This window comes from Ambystoma mexicanum, chromosome 3q, assembly GCF_040938575.1.
Source record: "Ambystoma mexicanum isolate Mex_15411 chromosome 3q, UKY_AmexF1_1, whole genome shotgun sequence".
Classification (NCBI taxonomy): domain Eukaryota; kingdom Metazoa; phylum Chordata; class Amphibia; order Caudata; family Ambystomatidae; genus Ambystoma; species Ambystoma mexicanum.
In genome coordinates, this window is record NC_090926.1 from 296,776,191 (window position 1) to 296,802,467 (window position 26,277).

Sequence of the window (26,277 nt, forward strand, 5' to 3'; positions counted from 1 at the left end):
ACTTGTCAAATCGTTCCCCCCCAGGTGAATGACCAAAATGTCTGGTTTTTGCTTAATGCTCAGTAGTTTGCGCACCTGCCCCTGTAGTTGCATCCATTTCATACCTGGCACCCCGTGCCACCCAATCCTGAACTCGCCCGCTGTCAGCTTTTCCTGTTCCGCCATCCAGCTTGCCCCTGCCCTAGGCACAAATGAGTGTCCTATTACCCATACGGATCTCCTCCTCCTTCGGGCTGGTGCTGATGGGGAAAGAAGGAGGCATGTCAATCTTACAGTTTTTCAGGCCTAATATATCTCTTGAAACACCAGATTTCCATCTTCCGATCTGTCTGATTGACACCTCCCCCATACCCACAGCTGCGGCCGATGTAGCGCCCCCGATCACGAATGAGTGTGTTCCAAATACCCCTTCCGTCTCCCCAATTCCTTCTAGTGTCAACTCCATCACTCTCCTAAACTGGAAGCGACTTAGTGCAGAACCACCCTGGTGAATGAGTAGCGGAGCCTCCTTTACTGAAGGAGGTCTTTATTTGAGGAACCCTGCCACTGCCTTGACTGAGCATACCGTGCTTCCTGTGATGGGCTGAAGGGACACTGTGCACCCTTTGCCTTCCTGGTCTGTTTTCAATCTTCTTAGCCATAATGTCACCTGTACGTCTGAACAGTGCACATCTTGTATTTGTAGAAACCTTGTCCCCTTTGCACCTCTGTTCTCTGGTACCAGCTCGCTCACCCTGAATGCCCCGAAGAATGCTAACTTAAAGGCCGCTTTGAACAATGCTACTTCGAATCCCCCATGGCAGACCTGCTCCAGGCAAGCCACCACCTTCTGAAGCTTGACCACATCTATGGGCTGCCTTTCATCTCCTCTAGGCTTCACTTGTTTGGCCCAACCCTTCATGGCCATGCAAATATAATGCTCCTTAGTAGGGTCACTCTTTCCTCCTAGTTTAGAAAAATGGGCGATAGCTGCCAGGTGATGTGCCATCCATGACCTGGTTTTCCCTTCATGCCATCCCCAACCCACGAAGGCTCTCACTGGCATCTCCTGTTCGTTTTCTCCCAATACCTCTTGTTGGAACTTCAGGTACTGTTCCCAGCATGCCTGATACCTCTTTGTCGTGCCTGGTGCCAGTGCCATCTGAATCAGGGTACTCAGATTACCCCAATCATGTCCCTCCACTATGTTTCGAATGGGGACATCACTTTCTCTGCTCCAAGGCAACTCTCTCGAAATTTCTCCCACTGCAAACGAGAGAGAGCATCAGCTGCCATGTTCTGAACCCCCGGAATGTGTCTAGCTCGTACCTCGATGTTCCCTTCTAGCATGCATCTATGAAGCTCCCTTAGCAGCCGCAAAACCTTTGTGCCACTGGCAGAACCTTGATTAATGATTTGGACCACTGCTAGGTTGTCTGACCAGAGCATGACTTTGCTGTTCCTCAGCTGCTCCCCCCAAAGTTTAAATGCTACCACGATGGGAAAGAGTTCCAACAGCGTGATATCCCTGGTGACCCCTTGGCAATGCCATTCCTTCGGCTATGCCATGCCGCACCACTTGTTGTCAAGGATTGCCCCAAACCCCAGAGCCCCTGATGAATCTGTGAACAACTTGTGCCTGTCCTTGCTGTTACTTTCGCTTCTCCACATTAGCACCCCGTTGAAGTTGTCTAGGAATGTGTCCCACATGGTCAAATCCTCCCGTACCTCAGAACCCAACCTGACATGTTGACCTGCATGCTGCAGCCCTACTGTTTTCAGTTCAATACTCCTTGCAAATGCTTTACCTACCGGGATGACTTTCCCTGCAAAATTGAGGTTGCCTGCCAGGACCTGGAGCTCTCTCAGGGTTGCCTTCTTCTTACACCTTAAACCCTTGATGACCTCCTTCAGTTTTGCTACCTTGTCCTGCGGCAGCCTGAATTGCCCTTTCACAGAGTCAATTTCAATCCCCAGAAAGGTCAGACAAGTCACTGGGCCTACAGTTTTCTCCCCGGCTAGTGGGACACCCATTACCTTCATCAACCTCTGAAAAGTACACATGATTTCCTCACACTCTGCAGACCCTTTTTTCCTGATAAACAGAAAATCCTCCAGGTAATGTACCACTCTCCCTTCCTGGCATTCCTGTTTTACTGCGAACTGTAAAAAGGTGCTAAATGCTTCAAAATAGGTACATCAAATGGCGCACCCCATCGGTAAACATTTGTCATAATAATTTAGCTCTTATACCTTAAAACCCAACAAATGCTGACTTTCTTTATGACTGGGTGACAACCGGAATGCCGACTCAATGTTCCGCCTTCCCCATGAGAGCTCCTCTCCCGGCCGCTCTCACCACTTCCACCGCATCCTCAAAGGATGAATTATGCACTCTGCACCTTTCTTCGCTAATCCCATCATTGACTGACTCTCCTTCTGGAAAAGATAGGTGGTGTATCAGCCGTTATTGCCCTTCCTCTTTTTTAGGGACCAGCCCTAGTGGCGATACTACCAGGTTAGGCATTGGGGGTTGCGTGAAAGGACCCGCACCTGTTGCGTTTGTTTTTTCCCAATCTGGCTCACTGACCTCACTCAGCTTCCGAATTCCCTCTTTAATCCTGGAGTCTTCATGCTTACTTGGTCAAACAATGACAATTGAGGTTTGAGGATATGAGCCCCAAAGTAAAGACAATGCCTAACTGATCTGAAGGCAAAGTTGTACCAGTTCTACCACTGTCTACAGACACTAGGCATCACAACCACCCACAGGAGACCAGATAGGCACAATTGGGTCACATGCCTCCTTGAGAAAGTCTTGCTACTTCTCACTGAGTGAGAACAAAATGAAAAGGTGGGAGCACGGGTCCACTGGATCTTTGATACCTGACTGAACCTGAGGTTTTTCAGTACAAAAGCATAAGCAACTTCAAAATAACTATTGGGTTCTGGAAAGACCGGAAGTGCTGTTGCTTGATTCCAATTCCACTTTCTGCTAACAGGAACAGCAACTTCTGCTTTCAGACAAGCTGCACTGCTCCCAGCAGTTCAACTTCTCTTTCAACCAGCACCTTTTCTATTGACTCTTCCCCAAAGAAAGTTTGTCCGGTCTTCATCTTCATTGCCACGGAAACCATCGCTGCACCACCGGGAACCAGTACCGTGCATTCCAACCCTGCATATCCCTGAAATGGTGATAGCTAGAGGCCATAACCTTACAAAACCTTCCAACTGTGAGGTTTCCCTTCATTCAAAGCCCACCAGGGAGGTATCTGATAAATACTGAATCATGGACCGATCTTTCACATTGAGCCTAGACTTAACATTTTGGGTATCACAACATTAGGACAAGTATCTCACTCAGCCAATCAGATGCCAGTTTGTCTCTCCCATTGATTTCTATGAGGAGCTAGCTCCCAGATGGGCAGATGCAAGACCCAAGTGCATCTGAGGAGTAAAGTAAGGCTCCAAATCAAGCAGACATGGTTGTGGCTTGCAAGCCCCCATTTGTGAGGTGGCTGAGCCCCCACAAGCCGCAGTTCACAGTAGATGTGAAGAGAGTACTACAATCGGTCATCTGTAGAAATAGAATGCTGTTTTGAGAATAAACCACAAAGGTACTCCCACTAGCTTATGGAGACTTGCGATCAGACATCAGAACAGGAAAACACAGTGGTGAAACCCTACATTACAGTACACCAGCAGTGCTGTATTGGAGTTGGACAGATGGAGGAACACCATTTTTGCCCTCCGGCAGCATATCCTTGGCCTGCCACAAATTTCAAACATGCACACATGGACAGTTTGTAGTTTAACTGGGCCCAAGCCAATCACATGGCCCATTCTCTCCTCCACACAGGTGATCCCAACTCAAAGTCAAGACCCCAGTCAAGGAGTATATAAAGAGGCCAGAAAGGCAGGCGATTTTAGGACAGTGGAGGCGGATGGCAAGCATGAGAGAGAAGGAGAGAGACATGGTGCAAAGAAACATGAAAAAGGAGGGGTCGGGGGGGTGGAGGGTGAGAGAGAGAAGACATAGAAGGAGAGAGAAAGATGACAAGATTCCTGAGCAATGAGGGAAAGATGACAGACCGAGAGAGACACACACACAACACCAAGAGAAAAACATCTCCTTGAGCAAGGGTGGAGACAAGAGATTGGAAGGGTGGTGAGGTGGAAAGAGAATCATTGGAAAGCAGGTGGAGACAGCAAGGCCTCCAGTGAGAACAATACACTTTGCTGATCTCAAGAAGGAAAAACTGACAGAGAGCAAGCCTAGCTAGGAGCAACCAGAGTGGTGTGTCACCCAAGCACACTAAACATGCTTGCCCGGTGGTCTGGCATTAGCAACTGCGGACCACAGGACCAGAAGACATTCCCTGAGGTTGTGCTTGGTGCAGACTACCAGAAAAGAAGTCCAGCCGGTTTGTGTCCTTTTAGGCGGGGGGCTATAATCCACTCAGATCCAAGAAATGTACAGTCACCTGGCACTCAACTGTGACGCTCCTCGCAATCAGAGTAGAGAGCCAACCCAGGAAACTTTGTGCTTTTGACTTTAGAGTTTTGCTACAAACACTTGGTGAACTTTGATGAACACTGGTTGAACTTTGTGAAAAGAGAAAGTCCCTTTTAATGCCTTGTAAACATTTCTCTACATATGTTGTTATAGTACTCTCATCACTCTTGTGGGGATGCATCCATCTTTGGTTCTCACTTGTGCTCCTCTTCATTTGTTTGTATATCATAAACCTTGTTTGGTAGCTTACGCCTGTGTCTTCAGTCCTGTGTTAACCCCCTTCCTGGTTACAAGTACTAGCAGCCTGTTTCACCATGGATATTGCCATTGAGCCTAAACTCTGAGGGATCATTGCAACAGGTCTACCTACCTTTAACCTGCACATCATTCTACTTACCTTCACAGTATCAACATACATGGGTTGACATTCACTGTGGAACACTACGCGTGCCGAGGCAGGCATGGAGATGTAATGTGCACTTTATGAATTAATTCAATGGTGGAGCAATTTTGAGACAAAATTGGACGCCACTTTAGGATTATGAACATTTGGAATATCTGCATCAGTGGCTGCAACTTCCACAAATGACACCTATTGCCACGAATGACATGTGACAGAAATACATGTAACTTAGTAATCGTGTAAAGTTGGATTCTGAATCATATAGTCGGGTTCTAATAGAGATAAACTGCAGTAATGACGTTGATAATCACTGTGTTTCGTCCCACTGTCTTCCAATACAGCCCCATCTCTGTTTCTTGTATCCTATTTTAGCCTTACAACAAAGATGTATGGTTGTTTACCGTGAACATGTTCTCCAGCTTTAACATGCTTGACAGTTTAGAACCATGTTTTATCAAAGAAGTTAGGCCAATTGAAAAAATAGTAGAGTTCATATTGTTGCTATAACCAGCAAAGTTTCAATGTTGTGTTTTTGATCTAAGGCAATGTAGGTGGCGGCTACACCTATGAGGTGACGGAGTACAGTTCAGGCCCGATTCAGATCATTGACGCAGGTACGTTTTACCTACTTTTACATATTATTTTTGGATTAATTGTGTTTGTGATACCCTGTATTTAAGATCCAAGGAACAATACTGGAGCACCGTTGCTATTATATCATTCTATATTGATGACCACTCCGGATTCCAAATATAAGATACAATCTCTGAAAACCAGTTGTGGGAACTATTATTCCGTTAATCAAGCACTGTTTGAGTGGAACCCAAGGTAGATTTGCACATGATATCATTCAAGCATTAATCACCCCTTTTCCCCCGCATCCCCACAGGCCACGGCCGCTCAAGCCAGGTCCTGGCGCCATTACTGGCCTGTGAAGACCACAGGGGTTGGGGGGAGAATTATTACTATTTGAACCCTCGGTGTAAAAAAAGGCCCATTCTTTGAACCAAATACTCACCCCACATGGCCGACATGGAAATGGAAGGCGTGTCTTCATTTGGAACCCCTCATCCATTTCCATGGCAGCCTGGGAGCATCTGATGAGTGGTGCAGTGGAACCCAAAACCAGCTGGTGAGTGGGAGGGGAGAAGGAGTGGAAGACAGGCTGTGAGGATAGGGGAGAAGACTGAGGATGGTGGGGAGTAGATTGGAAGATGGCAGGCGGGTGTGAGCAGAATGTAGCTTGCTCCTGACCAGGGCTAAGGTCATTAGATTCACACCTGCGCCGGGCATACGGCCTAAATTGAACAGTTAAAAACAAGTCACTGACGTGACCTTGCCCAGACGCCATGTACATGAAAAAAGCTAATAAGGCAAACACTTCCGGGGACAGATGACATCACAGAAACCAATAGAAGGGTTGAAAGCTTATTTGCCAGGGTTAGCAAAAAGCATTTGAGATTCTGAAAGATTGTGTCCCAAAAAGGTGAACGCTGAAGGTTCTCGTAATACCCAAATGGTGGCGGGTGCTCTGCTCTCATTGTGAAAAAAGTGATTTGGTAGAAGGTCGAAAGGAAAACGTTTGCTAACATTACCATCCACACAGAAGTAAAGAAAAGCTCACATTGAATTCAAACCACTTCTTCTGTGTTCCAATGAAAAACTGTTTACGCTTAATCATAGGGCCAGAATGGCGGTTTGCTTATCCTGCTAGCTGACTTATCTGAGTTTAAGAACGCAATCTTTCTACGCCAGCAATTTAAAATCCCTTAGTACCCTTAGTTCAAATGACTTATGAAGCAGAATAGAGAAATTACATTGAAATGACCGGATGGGGCAACATAACAAAGGGGGTACAAATGAAGCACCCTAGCAAATGAGGATTCGGTTCTCTAAAGGGAACCTTTCACTGTTTAAAACTCAATCATATACACGTCTATCGCAGGTCTAAATGATCTGCTTGATTCCATGTGGTTGCTCTCTTTGCCAGATTGTGAGCAAAAGACATCACATGTAGGGTCCATACACATGTGTCTCTTTAAGACTCAGTGACAGAACCAGAGGCCCCTGCTCATTCATTAGACCTTAGTGTTTTTTGTTCTGACCGCTTTGGTAAGGCTGAGCAATGACACGCGTGACTTCTGGTGCTTGAAAATAATGGCTTTATTAGCAGCTTCAAGGGGAGTATGGATCGGATAAACACCTATACGTTCTAGGAAACGAACTACAAACAATAGGGATTTCGCTAAAGTAAGCAGTGCACAGGGCGTGTCAACACTAAGTAGGGCTTAGCTGCAGGCGTCTGAACTTGGCTTTATCAGGATTCACAGCAGGTCTCCGAGACCTTGCCAGTAGCCCTTTCCTACTTTCTTCCTGTAGGGATTTTCCGCTGTGTCAAGAAAGGGCGAGAAGGCAAGTTGGCATCCACCGGGCTTCTCTGATCACCCTCATTTTTCCAGCCTTAGGGTTTCAACCTTGAGTGTCTGCAGGATTCTTTCCATGCATGTTCCTGCGCAAGGCCATCAGTTATTGGTAGTCTATCAATCATCTTGGAGTTTGTTAGGAAAACATTTCTTTTTGGCAGCTTTCCCATCAACTTCAATGGGCCCCCCAGCACATCTGCAAAATATAACAACCTTGAGCCAAAATTAAAAATGTAAGCTCACATGGAAGTCTGAGCGTGAAAGGTACTCCTCTTGTTATTGACGGCATTATGTACAGCCTCCATGCCAGAGCAGGTTTGCATATCGTAGCTTCCTATTTTACCAATTCAAAATGCCTGGAATTAAAAGTATCTTGAAGGAGGAACCAGAGTAGGTTTTATGTATGCAATAACAGCATGCAAGTAAACGCTGACGGAAGGGTGTTATAAGCCCCCTTGAGCTCTTTGTAAAATATGGTGCTTTGGCTGCCTCCTGGCATGCAAGAGGAGTGGGTCTTTTTGCTTAGACAGTTGCAATGTCCAGTGATCCCCACAAAAGCGTAACACTAGAAGTAAGGCGAATAAACGATTTATTTGGGGCATATATGAGGATGGGGCAAATAAACACAGAGCGCAAATAGTCAGAATGGCAAAGTCTTCCTTAGGTTTGGTCAATGTCTTTCAAACACGATTTGTAGATGCCTTTGCACCTCTCCCCGGCCCTCACAGTCTCAAACTGTCCATGGTTTCATGCCCCTTGGGTCTGTGGCATTGGACTTTCATTGGCGTGAATCGTGGTGTGAAGGTCCGGCGTGGCTGATGGGTCACTGTTGTGGCTCGCCTCGACACTGTTGCAGCTGGCCACAGCGAGACATCCTGGCAGGGTCCACGAATCCTGTCATCCCTCCAGCAGCAATAAAGTGAGTATTTTGAGATTGGCAACAGTAGCAACCTTTATTTGCAGTACTTTGAAGCAGAAAAACGGCTATAGCAAGGACAATATTGACATCCAAGTTATTATTCATAACTACACGTCTTGTCACGCACATTCATAAATAAGGAGGATTGCACATAATTGATTTCTGGAGGATTTACCTGTAGTGTTCTAAGTATGTTCAATGTTGGGGCAGATTTGGTGTCGCATACAGTAGCATTGACCAAGAAAAGTAGCTTGCAAGGGCTATATGGGGCAGAGTACAGTATTTTGTATGTGTTATTCTATACAGGGGCTTGCCTCCGTCCCCCTTAATTTTCCTTCATTCGATCATTGTCTTAAAAAGGTATGAGCGTGATGGGGTGATCCGCGAGGCAGCTGCTTAAGTTATGCCCCATGTGTTCTCTAAAGACCAGGCATCAGACAAAAGGGTATATACTGCTTATGCTTGGGTTGTGCAACACATGCTTAACATCCTCTTTGGCTGAAATGTTCGATTAACTGAGCACTTCTTTTAAGATTACTATGGTTGAGAGTATGTACTCATGAGTGAACCAAATGTGCTGGAGTGCACAAATTGAGTGCAAGAATTGCTAGCTCTTAGCCTCCAGAACTTCACAATTCAGGAATCATTGTAGTAGCAGACGAGATAAGCAGAGAATGTGTTTCACAGCGTTTAAGCAGCAACACCCACTTGTTCCTGTAGAACCCTCTTATTCCAAACATTCAGAGTTTCAAATCTGTGCTGGCCCTCAGGTTGCCAGTTTCATGAAGATAAGGATAACTTGCTGAATTTACAGGTCTTGGGGCTGACCACGACATGCACACAAGCTCATTTTGGCCTGGCCTTTCTGAAAAATGACTTACAACGCCTAACCACTGGTTGGATCGCTTTTTCTTAAAGAGTTCCAGCACTTTTCCCTTGGAACCAGAAGGTGAGATTCTATTTTTACAAGACAAGGAAGATACATTTATATCAAAACACTAATTCAATGGATTGCATTCTCCAACAGATTCTCCCACTGATTCCTTATCTGATAACCCTTCCAGGGTCAGCTGTTAGGAAGCTTTTTGACAGGGAGCGTACTGCAGTTCGACGTTGACCGTATCTTGACTCAGGCGCGCAACTCCTCAACTCTGGATGTGACACGTCCGCGGTATATACATATTGCATCACTACGCCCCGTACCTCAGTTCCTTTTTCCCGCATGGTCAGCATGCTGTTTTCAGAACGATTCTCTTAGGCGAAAATTCTTTTTTCATACAAGGACATTATGTCGCACTGTCAGGACTGCGGGTCAAAGATGTCCATCACGGACCCACACGGCATCTGTCTGTGGTGTCTCAAGAAGGAACATGATGTGGAAGAGTGCTGTTCATGTCAGCAAATGAATCTGAAGGCCATCAGGGAACAGTCGACGAAATTGGCACTTGGGCAGCCTCTGGCGAAGTCACCTGAGCGATCGACTGTAAGGTTGTTGGACCCTGACACCAAAAGCTCCACGCCCGAAAAGGAGGATAGGCACCGGAAGAAGGCGCAAAAGCATTTGCATTCTCAAAGTGGGTTGCACCATTCATCCTCCTCGTCCTCCCACAAGTAAAAAAGACGACACTGGCGTAGACATGACTCCGGTTCATCAGAGGAATAGGTAAAGTCTTTTTCCACTACGGGTGCCCCGAAAGAAGAGCGGGAGGCATTTAAAGACCAAATGATGCAACCCTTCAAAAAAGCTGCAGCAGGTACAGCTCTGGCCTTGAAGCCAGAAGCTGTTCAGGCACCCATTGCACACAGAGGATCACAAAGCCGATATCAGCATCGAAGACCCTCGCGTCATCGCTGAGAGGGTTCATTGACACAGGTATGCCAAGGTCAGCACCGAAGGTCGACTGTCCATTTGACCTGGAGTCGAGATCAGAGTTTTTCCACTCTATGACCTCAATTTTATATGAAGAAGGGCATCCAGTCCCGTTTGGCATGGAACCAATGTGTGGGGGAGCAGGAGTGGCAGACTTTTTCACTGATCAGGCTAAATTGTTTTCCATGGCAGAAGGCCTACAGGGATCAAGTGGGCTTGACACCACACCTCACCTGACCTTGTCCTACAGCAGGCATCCTCCAATGGGCACCCTAACTCGCAGAACAGAAGAACTGTGGAAAAGGTAGTCCTCGCTTTTGGTCTAGGTACACCAACCAAACCACTTGTGTTCTATGACCGTACGGACAATCTAGATAAAGGCCTGCAGACAGATAGGACTTTACCCTTTAATGTGACCATATTTGTACCAATTTGTACATTGTGGCAGAAGCCCTGTTTCATGCCAGCTGTAGACCCAGAGCTAATGAAAAAGTAGAAACCAGCCAGGGCGGACTTTCCTTTCCTTTAGGCGCATCCTACTCCTGAGGGGTTGGTGGTTAAAGCCGCTACAGGGAGCTCAGATCCAGCCACATCCACCTCAAACCTGCCCACAGACAGAGTCTTAAGAGAATGATGCCCTAGCCAAGGTGTTTTTGCATCAGGTAGCATGGCTCTTAAAGCAATCTACACCAGCTGTGCTGTCGCAAACTACTCACACATACTTTGGAGGAAAACTCCAAAGGCTGCTGAGCATATCCTTGCAGGTAAAACGAGGGATGGCTTTTCGGTCATAGTGAACAATGGCAAGGAAGGGCCTGCCAGGCTCTGCAGGTGCGTGTTGACACTGCAGACTGCATAGGACGGGCCATGGAAACATCCACAGTGCTGAGGAGGACAGTGTACCTCCACAGTCTGGGTTTCCATCGAATGTGCAAGCCAAACTCTTAGATATGGCTTTTGAGGGCAAACATCTGTTGGGGCTGAAGGCAGATGATTTGCTGGAGAAGTTTAAGGAATTAAAACTCTCTGATAAGTCTCTGTGTCTAGTGGTGCAGCAGCCTGCCAAGCAGTCCTTCATTTTTGCATCAAGAGGCAGGGACTACAGGTGGTACATTCCATTCAGAAGGAAAACTCAGTTGCCGCAGCCCAAGCAGGACCAGATGCGTTTTTAATGCAGGATGGGCCAGACAGGCTTCTGAAGGCCAACAGACTGCAGCAGCAGCGGCAGGTATGGCGTCACCCATTAAACCACTTTGAGTTCTCCTCACACGTTGCACCAGTTGGAGGGAGGATCTCCGAGCATGAGGTCAGTTGGAAGTCAGTAACATCAGACACCTTGCCCTTGCAGCTTGTCAGATGGGATTGCTGCCTGTCTTTCTTTAAAAGCCTCCAGACAGGCCAAGCCCCTCCTGTCCAGCAGCCAGTGAAGGAGCTCACCGGAAGCCCAAGCGGTCACGGATGCATCCCTGAAGGGATGGGGCGCTCACTGTGCAGATTTGCACATGAATGGTGTTTGGTCCCCAGTGGAACGCCAGTGGCACGTCAACAGGCTGGAGTTGGAGCTATTAGGCTAGCCCTGATGGCTTTTGCGCATTTCCTCAAGGGTAAACATGTCCTCATTCTGACAGACAACACATACCTCAACAAGCAAGGATGTGTGCGGTCCCTGCCTTTAGGCATTGCAACTGTGGTCCTGGTTACTGGAAAACTACATTTTCACTTCAGCAGCCCATCTGGCAGGAGTGGGGAACAGGCTGGGCGACGCTCTGAGAAAGCAAAGCAGGGTCTCACACAAGAGTGCCAGGAAGTTGTGGAAGAGATCTTAGCTCTGTGGGGTACCCTAACAGTAGGTCTGTTTGCCATGAGGCCCAACATGAAATTCAGGCAGTTCTGCTCAAGGGAATTCCCAGTGAGGGGTGCACTAGAAGACCCATTTCGGGTGGAGTCGGTCTCCGACCTCCATTATTCATCCTGTGGGTTCTCAGGAGATCGAGGAGGCTCTGAGCCACTATGATCTTGATCGCCACGACTGGGCGAGGAGAACATGGTACGAGCTCCTGGAAATGGCCATCTTCCCACCTCTCTGGCATCCTCTGAGGCCAGATCTCCTATGTCAGTCGGAAGGTCAGGTATTCAACCCAAACCCAGAGTCCCTCAGGCTACATGCGTGGCTCTCGAGAGGATGAGGTTTGATAACTGGAACATCTTAGAAGCTGTACTTGAGGTGTTTCCGGCTGCATGCAAACCTTCTATTAGATCATTGTATGCGTGCAGGTGGAGAACATTTGAGGCATGGTTTAAGGAGCGCAGGATAGACCCCATCACATACACTACTACCACAGTGGTGAATTCCTTATTCATTGCGCCTTCGGATAGCACAGTGAAGGGATACTTGCCAGCTTTGTGTTCAAGAGGTCTCTGGATCAAATATCCTTTTTAACTATTCTGGTAATGACCCAATTTCTGAAGGGCCTTGTAGATAGGTTTCCACCTACAGCATTTCTTGTTCCGGATTGGGACCTCAATTTGGTGCTGAACTTTTTGATGGTGGCTCCGTTGTAGCCGATGCATCCTTGTTCTGTTAGGTTACTCACCCTTAAGACCGCTTTTCTGGTGGCACTCACCTCAGCAAGGTGTGTGAGCGAGCTTCAGTGTCTATCTTGCAGGCCACACTTCTTATGTTTTTTCATGATAGGCTTGCCATCTATTGACGTATTCCCTACTTGTCACTAAGGGCTCAAACGGGCAGAACTTTCAACCTCTAGCCACCCCAGGCTAGGGCTGTAAGAATCACCGGAACCACTACTGACTTATCGCCCGCTTGTCATTCATTACAAATAGCACCGAGAAAGCAGTGACCAAACAATTGCAAGAAGAATGCAGCCACCACAACTGTGTAGACGACTATGAATCTGGCTTGAAACTAAGATACAGCACCAAGGCAGCAACCATCTAAGTCTTTGGCAACACCCTCCACATCACAGCCAGGTCACCTACGACCATCACCTGTCAGTCCTACCCAATCTCTCAGCAGCCTTCTCACTGATGACCAACAAACCTTGATCGATCCTGTCCATGCGCAAGGGGAAAACATAACATAGTTTTGTAAATGTTCATCTTCCCTATCAACTAACATAAACATATCCAAATGGGCGCTCACAGAGTCCAATGGTGGTAAGTGGCTGCAGGAGCATGCCAGGGAGCCAGTTCTTTCCCAGTCATATTAAACCTGCACATGGAGCCAATTAAAGGACTCTTTTGCCAACCATGAAATGATGATTCTTCATTGTACCCACAGCATGCAGCGTTTATGTGAGGATCCCCCCAATTAATGGCATGTATTGTGTCTGACCTCCTCTCGCTCATCCATGCTTGGATGTCTAGTTCCTGCTTAAACCTAAATACAATAAAAACAGAATGTATTCTTCATATAGCGCTAGGCAAAGCTAAATCCAGAACTGGCTATACGACGTGCAGCCTGACAGATTTACACCCCAAATTACCCCAAACTCAGTATTGTAAAATGTAATCTCTTGATGTAATCAGACTTGAAAAGGTTTGCAAAGAAATATTTGGCTTCCTCGTAGAGAGAATGGGCTAGTTGAAGGGAGGACACCAAAACAATAGACATTATTGTGCTTCTTCTTGCAACAATGCTGACAAGGCCCCCCGGACATTGGCAAGCATGGCCCAGCTCAGAGGAACAGGAAAATGGGTGGTCTCCAGCCTCCTTCATGCAGGTGATCCCCAAATCCTGAGGCTTGGTGATGCTGGAAAAGGTTATCTTGATCAGCTCCACCAAACCTCACCCAAGCACTCCGAGGGTCAAAGTGGTTCTTTTTGAGTAGACATGGCTGGCGTTTCATATGGATTTCGTGTGTTTTAAAATAGTCTCTTTCAAATGAACAGAACAGCTAGCCGAACTATCTGAATTCGTCCATGGGCTTGCCCCATTGCGTCCACACAACAAAGGATACAGCCACGACAACCACATTTTGAAGATTAGAAACCCCCTCAACCTGGTGAGGGGTGTAATAGGAAATTGGCCCTGTTCCCTCTGGCTTGGAGGAACACTGCATGATCCCTGGGACCTCTAGTTTGCCAGACAAGAAGCAGGATTCCCTTCGCTGCCTGATTCTTCCTCTTCTCCCTCATGTTTTCACCCGGTTTCCTCTCGAGCTGCTGCCGAAGGTCCGGCAGCTTCGGAATCTGAATCCATAGAGCTGGCACAGCAAAGAGAGATCCATGAAGGCTTCCATTCTTGCTTCTTTTTGGCCCACAAGAGAAGGCAGAAGTCTGTGCATCCTTCTGCACCATTGCAGGAGTATACTTAGGGTCTAGCAGTCTATTTAGCATGCTCATCCAATGTGTCCACAGCAGTGTCTCGGTTGGGCGCCACTTGGTTAGTGTTTCCCAAATCTTGTTCGCTTTTCAAATGGACGAGTGACTCGACACTAACCACCTCAAATGTATATGTATGTCCACAAACTCAACTGGAAAAATACAGGAGGCCTCATTCGTTTGTGTCCGGTAGGGTACATTTCTGGTATACTGTGCTCCTTGTAGGCACACCTCTTTGCACCTCCACTCTAAACAATTTCCATGACAACGTTGGTCACCTCCATAAATGATAAGCTAGTAAGGACCCCTCTTCATAGCAAGCCATCCCCTCCCGGCTCTTATTTATGGGACAAGAGGATTGACACAGAAAAGTGGACTTGAGGATATGTGACACGGATGGACCTGCAGGAGGAGCCTGTGAGGGCGGCGGGGCTAGTGTGCTTCGGGCTTTCAAACAGGTGTTTGCTGTTTATTCCAAAGTGGTCCATGTCACTTCAATACTGAGGGGCTGTTCAATCAGTCTGGAGAAATGGGGGACTGTCTTAATACTTGGGCTGTCACTCATGTGTGGTACGTTTACTAGTCGGAAAACATCTGATGAACCGGACAGACCAAATATGAGGCAGTACACTACAGAGCGAGGGCAGGTTTTGAGCACTTGCATAGCTATGTTATGTTATTGCAAAACAAAAAGTGCACAAAGGCAGACAAGGTCTGTGATACCCTGTGCCCCTATGAATGTGTAAGGTCTACAGGCATTCTGTAAAGGCCTTGTGCTGTTTCCCGTAAGCACTACTCCATTCAATGAGGCATTCACAGTTGCTCTGATCTGCATTAAAATCTTATCATGCGACAGGCCAGTGCTGCCTAAAAGCCAGAGAACTGAAGCGCTCCCAGTCACAAATCAGATGCTGCCCTATCACTGGCTCTCCTTCAGCCTGGCTGTAATTCCTAAGCGTCACCTTTTCAGAAACCCTTCTTCGATGTCAACTCTCCATATTTAGGAGGGGTATTTGTTTGTTATGAAAGGTGTGAGATTTCTGAATCATTCGTTTTTATCTGTTACAATGAGGGCTCAAGTCAAGGGAACATGTGGCTGGACGTAGCCCCCCACTTTTTCAGGAGTCCCCCAATGTTTTCAGAGGGTACCTTGACCACGAGACCCTATGAAAACAACTCAAGAACTCTGCCCATTTCTCCCTTGAAGCTACATCATGGATCTCATCCTTTTTGAAAGGGAGAATCATGAGAGTATTTTCGAAGCATGTATCCGCCGCTACTACGACAATCCACTGTGGTGTCCCTCAAGGCTTGTGTACCGCACCTACACTCTATCATTCATTCACCATACCTCTCTTCTACGACCTGGATGATCGCAGCATAGCCTACACAAACTATGTCAACGATACTCAAGTCCTACTCCCTCTCACGGGCTCCTATGCACATGATGCAGCTGCACTTTCAAACATCTATGCAACCATCCAGGCATGGATGGCAGCTAATGGACTATGCCTCAACGGAGATAAAACAGAGATCCTCCTGGTAGGCACCAAGGATACTCTCAACAAATTGGACCCTCAATACAGTAAATTTAACATTGAGAACACCACCATCACTGTGCCACCTGCAGTCAAAACTCTTGAGGTCTTCATTGACTCCACTCTTTCCATGACTCAGCAAGTTAGTGCCATTGCGTCTTCGACAGCTCTCACCTCCAAAATCATCAATGCCGTTAAACCTTACCTGTTGACCAAAAACTGTCTCACACTAGCCAGGGAAACCATTGGGGCCAAATTGGACTATTGCAACGCCCTATTCATAGGTACATCAGCCAAAAATCTCAAAAGGTTACAAGTCACCCAAAACAATTCCCTCAGAGCTGCACTGAGTATTTCTAGAAGGGAACATCTTTCACAAGCAAGAAGGGATGCCCACTGGCTCCAAGTTAAGGGGCAAATTCTATTTAAAACCTTTTTTATCACACATAAATGCATGACCCGTACAGCCCCCCATACCATCTGATAAAATAATTCCTGTCACCTCCACCAGACCCATTTGTGACCACCATTCCAACCTGATCTATGTCCCTACCTTCAAAAGAGTCAAAGCGGGAGGCTCCATCTTCCAATATCTAGCACCCAAAAACTGGAAGGCGCTGCCCACGTCATTCAGAAATGAAGTCTCATATGCTGTCTTCCGTAAAGCTCTAAAAACAAAACTCTTTAACTAAGACAGTTGTAGTAGGTCAGTAGCCCCAGCCCCTTTGAGTCTCACCCTTCACCATAGTATCCATCTGTTTCCAGTATTTGCCCCTTTACATCTGCTCTGGTTCCACTGTAACCATGGAACCATTAGGCCATATATCTTGTTAGTGTCCCTGTAACTCAATGTATTGACTGGTCCTTACTGTCTATTATGTGCTCTCCCCCCTGCTCGACCTCAACCATAGCATTGTTTTTGTACAGTAATTGCCTCTGCTCATCGGTTGAGGTTCCGCTGTAACCATGGAACCACTATTCCAAACATCTTGCTGTTTCCCTATAACTTAAATGTCTTTGCCTGTACTCACTGTCCTTGTGTTCTCCCCTTGCAATTAAGTTATCCTTACTGTATAAGTGCCATGATCTGGTTCGCCTGTAACCATTGAACTAGCTGGCCAATGCCACCATGTCAGTTTCTCTATGTAGTATTAGCTATGATTGTTTTTCAGCTCTGCCCATATGTTGATTTCTTCCCGTAAATAAGTAAGCCCTACTGTAACAGTTCCACGATGCCTACAGGCCGTTTTGTGCGCTTTATAAATAGAAATTAAAAAATAAATAAATAAACATATGATAATTTCTGGTGACGTCACACTCAATTGGTATAATTGGCATGTTAATGCGTCCTCCCACTTTTCTTTTTAGGACTTGACCCCTGGTTACAATGCAGGGTCACAACCTAATGTGAGAAGGACATTCTTACACCTGGTGGTGCACAGTCTCCCTCTTGTGTGTTCCCAAATGCTGGCATCCGTGTCGCCAGCCTGGCGGGAAATCAGGAGAATTTCCTGTTTCCCGCCTGCCTTCGTCATTGGTGCCCTCTTCTCCAGTGAGTCTGTTGTGAGGTGGAGGAATCCTCTCCACGGTATTGGTGGGGGCAGAGAAAGGGTGACAAAGGACGAGTAGAGGACCAGAAAAGAGAATGCACGAGGTGCTTACTGCTACAGTGCACGTGTCCCTTATTCTCAATCATAATTGTTCAACTCCAGCCTCACATGTTGCCTTTCATCTCTTAGAACCTCCCCCTTTTATTGGCCTCCTATTGACATTGATATGTTTATTCACCGTCATTGTTCCCACTCTCTGGAACACTCTCACGACATCTATCCAAGAAGAACCCTCCTAAAAGTAAAAACTGCTCTGCTCAACAAATATGCCTGCAACTTTTGCCCACAATGTGTATATCCTGTAACCTAAACGATACTGTGTAACCTTGTACCTGTCACTATGCACAGAATGTGTTGTGTTCTTCACTGGTGCCGTTATACCGCCGGGTTCTGGGTGCTAACAACAGATAAAATAAATACAGGTATATTCGACACTCCATGTTCCATACCTTCTTTCTCTTTGTCTCGGCCATAGGTGTCGATCTGAGCTCCAAGACCTTCATTGAACTCGATTCCGCTCAAGGTGGCCAGGTAAGGGGAGGGACCTTTTAATTCCTTGGTGGTAGGTGACATGGGGCGGCAGCTAAAGATGAACCACCTTTTGGTTGGTAGGAAGAAGGTGTTTGGAGACGAGAAGGGTAACCCCATGTGCATGCAGAGGGGTTCCAGGAAAGCCAGAGATGTAGAAATATCCATGCCACTATTGAGGGGAAGCCAGGGGGTCCTGTGTGAAAATATATGTTTTGCAAAAACATCTTTAATGATACCGTCTGAATCTTACCTTTTGTAAATTGATCGACTTTGTAGTAAATGCATTGATTTCCCAATATAGTCGTGTCAACAAGGCCATTGCGTTTTTGTCCTTTTTTTATTTCCCATCTCTCGCTCTTTCTTGGAGACCACGCAATTGCTCTACCCCGACACAGTATCTCCCTGCAGCACCCTCCCCGCATTCTCCCCTTCCACAAATGAATTGCTTCTAATATTACTTTCAAAGAGAGTCTGTTTTAATTCACTGCGTCACGAACGAGCTGGTATTGACGTGTGAGTGGGCATTTTTTAAAAGGTGTCTTTGGAAGTGATTTTGTGTGAGAGGCGCTTATTCTGAAGGATGGCGGTTTAGGGATGGGGGTTGCTCTGTGTGCCATTGCTTATGCCTCCTGACATGATGGCGAGATGCCCTATACATGTCACGTCCATGGACTAGAGTGGCAGCAAAGATGGCATACTCTACCCTCTGGCAGCTGGCGATTTGTTTAAATGCTGAGGCACACATATTTCCCACGATTGTATGCGAGCAGCCGAGAGTAGCGAGGCTGCCCCAAGTAACAAATGGAGGCTTGGCAAATGGCGGGGTCCTCCCATCGAGACATTTTTTTTATATAATGGGTTCAAATGGTGCATAGTACACCGCACTTTCTGTGGGTAAAAAGCCACGCAGTTTACAATCAGGTTTTTGTCTAACACGTGAAAAACATGCAATCGATTCCATTCCAGGTCACCAAGTTTGCATAGGTTCCTTTTCCAACATTTCCATGATGCCTTTGCCCATAATATGTGCCAGTATTCTGCCACTGTAAAACACAGATTCATGTACATTCAGGCACGCACCCATACAACGCAACCAGCACACTGCACTCGCATTCTCACGCTCACAAATGCACCCACACAATACAACATACGCATTGCACTCTCATTTGCTCATTCACGTACACACCCATATGCTACAACATACACACTGCGCCATGAGCGTAATTGTAGGGGGGACAGGGGTGTTTGCCCCCCCCCAACTTTCATGGTACATCATGTTGTCCCCATTCATTTGGCTGGGGCACCTTTTCATCAGATGTCATATCCCCCCAACATTTTCAGCAAAGTTACTCCACTGCACTGCGCTCTCATTCACACATGCAACCATATGCTACAACATATACAGTGCACTCGCATTCATACGCACACTTACACAGACAAAACCCTTCGCACGCATATACACATACATACATTTAAACACCGTTTTGTATCCGAAGCTGCACGATGCCTCAGCTCCAGCTTGGGGGTCCATGCCATCGACATGCTGCTGCAGATGGCCCTCTGGCACACACATCTCACAAACATTAACTAGGAAGAAGGGGTGGTGCTAACATCTCTCCCTTCCCAGTTTCTGACATGTGCTGTTAAGCCAGAGTGCCTGCTACGTTCTATGTCATGTTTCCACTTTCTAAAGGTCGCACATAAAGAAGACCGATTTTGGTGCGGGCCTTAGAAAGCAGAAAAGGGTCATGACCTTTTTTTTAAATTGTTTTACTTCCGGGGGTTTCACCCTCCAGAACTCCCCTTCACTCTTTTCTGCCCGCTCCCCGAACCCTCACCACATAGACACACAAACCCACATTCATGTTCATTTCCCAATATCTTAAACGCACACACACACACTACAACACACACTGCACTCACACACACTCACCTGACACTCGTGCGACTCATCCTCTGTCTCGCCTTGCCAGCACCTGTACGCACTCGTGTGCGTCGCAGGGGCTGACAGTTTGATTTAGAAAGACTGCCCTGCGCGGTCAAAGAGCTGTCTTTTCAACATTTTTTGGAAAATATCTTTATAAAAAGATCTTTTAAAAAGGTCTTTTCACTTAGTACCCCTTCAACAGACTGCCCCAGGCCCCTATGCACCTTTTTGTCTGAAGTACACCAGCGTGCATGCCCAGTGGGCCATGCAAAGCTGGGAAGTAAAACACACCCGCCTTGTGTGGACCAATGAGCATGTGTGTTGAATTCTAGAACACAAGTGATCCATAGTCAAGGCGCTGTATTCTGCAGCTGTGTCATTTCCAATGGCATGGACATGCCCTCTCTTTCGATCTCCACTAGATGAGGATGAGTGTGAATCACGTCGATGTCGTGGGGGTTCTACCAAATATCTAATTTTGTGTCGCGGGGGCCGTCTTTGCGAATATTGTTTGCTCCTGTAGAGACTGAAGTAGCGACTGGAGTAGTCCCTCCTGTCTTCACGCCGTCTGTCTTTGCGTGATGCCTCTCGTGATCTGCTGTGGGAGCTGTGTCTGCTGGTGGTGGGGGATCACCACGTTGGTTACGGGCTTTCCCGCCTTAAGTGACGGCCATCTTGTTGGCTGGTTTCTCTGCTAGTTTCCGCTGATTGAAAGAATTTAATGTTCTTGCAGGGAGATTGGAAATGTTTCTCGCCCCCACATTTATCGCGTGATGACCTATAGCTGAGCACGGGCCGACACGTGGGAACTTGTACCCACGTCTGTAGCACTTTTCCTGCTCTGCTGAACTTTCCGGCGTGCAAATGGGGCACACAGTTGCTGATGATGCAGACTGCGTAATTTTAATATTGCCAAGTGATTATGTTTGTAATGATAGAGTCTGCTCTCGCTAGCTGGAGGTTTTCGTCCAAGCTTCTGCTCTTTTGCAGCAGTTTCTTTCGGAATTCAGGAGACTCACAGCCTGCGACTTGAGTGCTTCTTCTGTCGAGTATCGGTCCAAGTCACAGTATTTAGCACGTTTTCTTAGACTCATCACAAAACTATCCATATTTTCGCCTTTATTTTGGGTGGTTGTGTGGAAGATATATCTCTCATAATCTACATTTCTCAGATGTGCGAAATAATACTTCAGTGAGTCAATTACGCCTTTAAATGTGTCACTATTATTTTCTGCCATTTCGAATACAACCACCGGGCCAAGCGAGTGCATTAGAATTCCCCTTAGACAGCGTTCCTCTCGGACCCCTGTCGCATCAATGTACATGTGCAACTCTTTGAGCCACCTGGCCCATCTGGGAGCCAAGCGACTGGTGACCAAGATGTCATAGTGTTGCATGGCCTGCAATTGTAATGAGTTGGTTTCACTATCTTCCCTTAGTGGGGGAGTGCGGAGAGTGAAACTGGATTGAGGGCTTTGGGAGCTGCTATCTGCCTCTTTCCTGACATGTTGGCGAGGTCCCAATGACTATTAGTCACTCACCTTGTGCTGTGGAAGCAATGTGTCTCAGGAGGATTCCTTGTTCTGAGCCTCTGCAGTGTATAGGCCACTGTGCATCGGTGTTGCTGTGAAAATGCGCAGGTGGTGGCTTGTGTGGCCTGTCGAGGTTTCTAGTCATATAGCAGGAGGTTGAGGCTCTTGAAACATGGTCTGAGGGCCTGTGGAGGTGGTAGTCCCTTGAACTGCTTGTTTGTCAGCACTTGCATGCGTTTGCACGTGTGAAAATCTTCATGAGCGTATATCCGCTGTTGTCGGATGGTCATGTGGTTTTCTCTGTGGCAGAGCAATAATCTTGAATCATACATGCCGAGCGCATGTGTCTTTAACCGTGCTTTTCGCACCGAGCGCGTGAGGCAGCAAAATATACATTTACTGTTTGTTTCCTCCGTGGCAGTGTGTTTTGTCTAGCTGCAGCATGGCGGCTTCGTCGTCTGTGAGGTGAGGCGCACTGCGACTCTGAAGCAAGAGCCGCAGTGAGGCGTGAGGGAGGTGTGCACCTCACGCAGAGGTTCGGGCATCCAGAGGTTTCACTTTCTCCTAAAGTGAAGATGTAGCGCTCGAACGACTCCCATCGTTTACATAATCCTCGTCGATATTGTTGAATTCTAACACATTGAAATCACACAGTAGTAATGGAGATCAGAGGCAAGGAGATGCGGCAGCCAATATTGTCAGTGTCAACTCTTTACTAATCCAGTGCGAACTGGCGTACGGGCGGAAGCTCCACCTACATCAACACGTGGGTTGCAACCCACAAATAATAACAATAGGAAGGAGACACGTCTCCTTGTCAGAGGATGATAGAAACAGGACATCACAATGTGCTGGATAGACCAATGTGTATGACACCAATGAACATATGATGAGTTGGATATGTGTTGGTCCTGGATTTCATTGTCCATGTCTTGACAATGCCAGCCCTACCTATGAAGAAAACGGAACAATTAGGTACATGTGTGTGTTTGAGCCACCAGGATGATTGGGTCACAGTGAGCATTCTTTTGTCAAAGGGCCTCTAGGATTTGTATTTTGCATTTGTTAGGTTTATACAGCACTTTAATCCAAAGTGCTTTACAATATAACAACAGGATACAAGAATAATGAAAGAAGCATATTTACAATCATGAAACACACCAGCAAAACAATATGTAGAACAATTTACCTAGATGGAAGAAGGTGAGGGAAGGGGTGAGGACTAACGGAAAGGAGGAGGTAGTCAGTTGAAAGATGAAGTTTCAAGGGGAGTAGGAGGAGGGATAAGGGAACGGGGAGGGTAGGGAGGTGGGGAGGTGCGTAGGGGGGGTGAGCGCATCATATACATTAAGGCTAAGAGTGAATGCAGGCGGAGTAAAGGCAGAGGGAGGTTCTGTTTGTGGGTCTGCCCGGGCACTTGAGTGCTTGGAGTGCTCTTTGACGCTGCACATTGAGTGTCTGATTCTCTGTCTCATTCTCGCTCACAGATCTACGTTGTGGAAGAATAGACCTCATGGATGGAGCAGAATGCCACACACGTGAAAGCGAAGAAGCACACTAATCAAGACTGGCCTGGCCACTTACTTGTCTCCTCTTCCATCGAGTAACAGCGCTCACCTCTGCTCCCATCTAAGAGACAATACTCGCCTCACTTTAATTCAGGAAAAGGCACTTGCATTCACTCACATCCATACCCATTGCAAAGACAGCACTCGGCTCCATTCACAGAGACAGTATGCAGCCCTCTCCTCTCCTCCCTTCACTTCTATCGAGCAGTCATTCCTCACCTCCACTGCCTTGAAGAAACTCCTTTGGTAGTCAAAAAGTGTGCACCATTGGGTAATGGCTTAAGAACTTTGAAGGAGTTCAAAGCTGCCTTTTTGTATGCAATATTGGGGGCTGCAGCTAAATGTTGCCTACAGGACCCCTATTCCCATTCACTGAATACAATCTCAGCCACACACACACCACTGCCACCTCCCTTCTCCCTCATCCAAAAGAATGTCAGGCTACAACCTAAGCTCTCACTCATCCAATTACCACTCAGCCGAGGACCCAGTATGTGGACAATGGAAGCAATGCATCAGAGCCCTCCTATTAGCTTTGTCCACTCTAACCCAGTCCATAAAAAGCAGTTGGAGCACAGGCTTAGTCCCCCTGCTCCCATTTCCTCGAAGTTCAGTTTGGAACATAGCCTACTCCCACTCAGCTCAGGGGAGCTCGTTCAGTGACCCCCTTGTCACACATTCCCAATGAAATCTTAGCATGGAACCCTTCCCTGCATCTGATATCAGCCTTGGACACCGATCCCCACTAACCTGGCAAAGGCTCCCTTGCTAATAATCACCCAACACAAGCTCTGCCTGAGGAGCCTTACTTTCACTCAACTGATGGAACCCTATACTACTCCCCCAAAAGAAGTTCAACCGAAGGTCTGAAATAGTCCACCAATGCAAGCTCATCCTCTGACCCCATAGTCCTACTCACAAAAAATAGAAGACTAGAAAACGACCTCTTATTTCCAGTCATCCATTAGAAGCTTGACCTTGCCCCCACCCCCACATCCACAAGTAAAGCTTGACCCGGGACACGTGCTCCCCATCATCCAGCCAAATCCCTGCCTTGGCTCAATCCTTTACCCTCACTCGCCTAATGTGAGCCTATCTTCAGACAAATGCTACTCATTGGAAGCTCGTCCTGGGATATCTCCTAGTCTCATTATGGAGAACAAGTATTAGACCCCTACTCCCACTCACTCAATGAAAGCTCAGCCAGGGAACTCTATTCCAACTCAATCAGATGAAGTGTTTCCTTGGAACAATATGTCCTACCACTCAATCCAAGTTCATTATAGAACCCCCTACAAGTCACGTAATGGAAGCTCAGCTGCCAACCTGCACATGTAGATGCACTCAGTGAAAGTTTAGCCTGGCGCTCTGTTACTGATCACCCAATGGTGGCTCAGCTTCTGACCATCTAGAACCACCACCACACATCACTTCTTGGAATCCTTATAAGGCCTCCTCATGGTCTATTCAAAGATGAAGGGGTTCGGTTGTACTGCAATTGAGCTAATTCTCAGTTTCACTTAAAACTAAAATGTGACTTTAAAAAGTATGGCATTCAACATACCTCAATAATGACCACAAATAAAAACGGATGAAATACTTGCTGGCTTAGTCTTAACAGCTCGAAAATGAAACTTGCCATGATTGACCCACCTAATAGTATTAACTTTCTTCACCAAAGTCCACCAACCTTCATTGGTGAAGGAGTTGACGCTCAGATCTTGATGACTGTTTCCGTTGATGCTTTGGCCAGATCCATTACTTACTTGACCTCTGAGGCTTCAGGTTAGGCTACTGAACATGCCTTACGTCTGCTGCTCCTAAGAAGTGAATCACCCGGACACAGGACCTGCAAAATAGAATTGCCAAGATCACTACAGGAGCCCCGCCAGGGGACCAGGCCATCCCTAGGTTCATCATGGCTCCCAGTTGATACGAGAATAAAGTTCCAAATAATATCTTCCACACAAGCCTTTGCAAACATACTCCAAACAGTTTGAGTGAATTATTTTCAGGAAACACCTCCTGTGAAGATCTGGGATCGGCATTGGCATTCACAGTGATTGTTCCAATGCTGTGAAAAGCCTTCTTCAGAGACTTAACATGATCTGCAGTGTCAGAGCAGGATAGTTTTGTTACATACACTCTTTAAACATTAGGGGGGGAATGACTGTCGATAACTGCCTCCCTAGCTTGAAATACCCTATAACTAGAGCTTAAAATAAAACATAATCCCCTGAAATTACAGAACAAACTTAAAACCCTGCTTTTCCTATTTCCTGTATAACTAATGCTCTGAATGTGTATCTATTATTCGAAGTCCTTGAATGCGATGTATGTTTTAGCAATGCAAAACAAAAAAACATAATAGTACTTACTAAGTGAAAGCACAGCCAGGGATGTTCTACTGCTCACCTATTGGCGGTTCAGCCAGAGGCCCTGCTCCCCTACCAAAGGGACGTTTTACCTAAACTCCTTCTGTCAGTGCACCCAGGGGATTTTAGCCTGGGATCCCCTTCGCTTCACTCACCCAATGGGAGGCCATCCTTGGGCACCCTACCACACCCATTCAATGGTAGCTCAACATGGGGTCCTCCCCTCTCTAGTCTTGACGCGTCATCTTTGCCCCTATTCCTCCACCTCCAGCTCACTGAGTAAGTGGCGTTCTGAGGATACTCTGCAGTGTGGTTACACATGTCACCATTGCCTGCTTTCACATGCCAAAAGCTGCAGTAGCAGACATTGCTCCTGGACACCATGCTTCAATGTATTATGCCTTGTCTCTACTTAATGACCAAATAAATAAAATATCAGTTCATCTTGGGGTCTGTCATTTATGTGCCTGCGCCTGGTGTGATATATCACAGTGGGGCTCATTAGGAGTTTGGTGGTATCTCTGTGGTAAATCGGCCACAATCCCACCCCCTGGAATACTGTTACCATCACCTGGTCTGGCAGTATTACCCCTGGATTATAAGTGGTGATGGCGGTGTTAGTCCCCATTTATTTGGAGCCCCTAGGACTGCATGGGGGATATTGGCAGAATTACCACAGCGGTTATTCCGCCAGCAGTGATTCTGTCATTTGGCAGAAAGTTGGCAGATTTACCTCCAGCTCATA

At 46.8% G+C, this 26,277-nt stretch overlaps 1 protein-coding gene across 13 annotated transcripts in view; it reads left to right on the forward strand.

Annotated features, from left to right (window-relative positions):
- The window catches only part of LOC138582484 (uncharacterized), a 451,229-nt gene extending 425,254 nt beyond the window's left edge, over nt 1-25,975 (forward strand). For 10 of the 13 annotated variants that reach the window (XM_069653812.1, XM_069653813.1, XM_069653818.1 and 7 more), the window contains 3 exons: nt 5,441-5,512; nt 18,075-18,130; nt 23,077-23,232. In XM_069653812.1, the coding sequence (XP_069509913.1) occupies nt 5,441-5,512; nt 18,075-18,130; nt 23,077-23,097 (149 nt within the window). In that variant the 3' untranslated portion in view covers nt 23,098-23,232. Of the gene's footprint in view, nt 1-5,440; nt 5,513-18,074; nt 18,131-23,076 lie in introns of all 13 variants that reach the window. The other 3 variants (XM_069653811.1, XM_069653815.1, XM_069653819.1) reach the window with 1 other exon arrangement.
- The last annotated feature ends 302 nt before the right edge of the window (nt 25,976-26,277 follow it).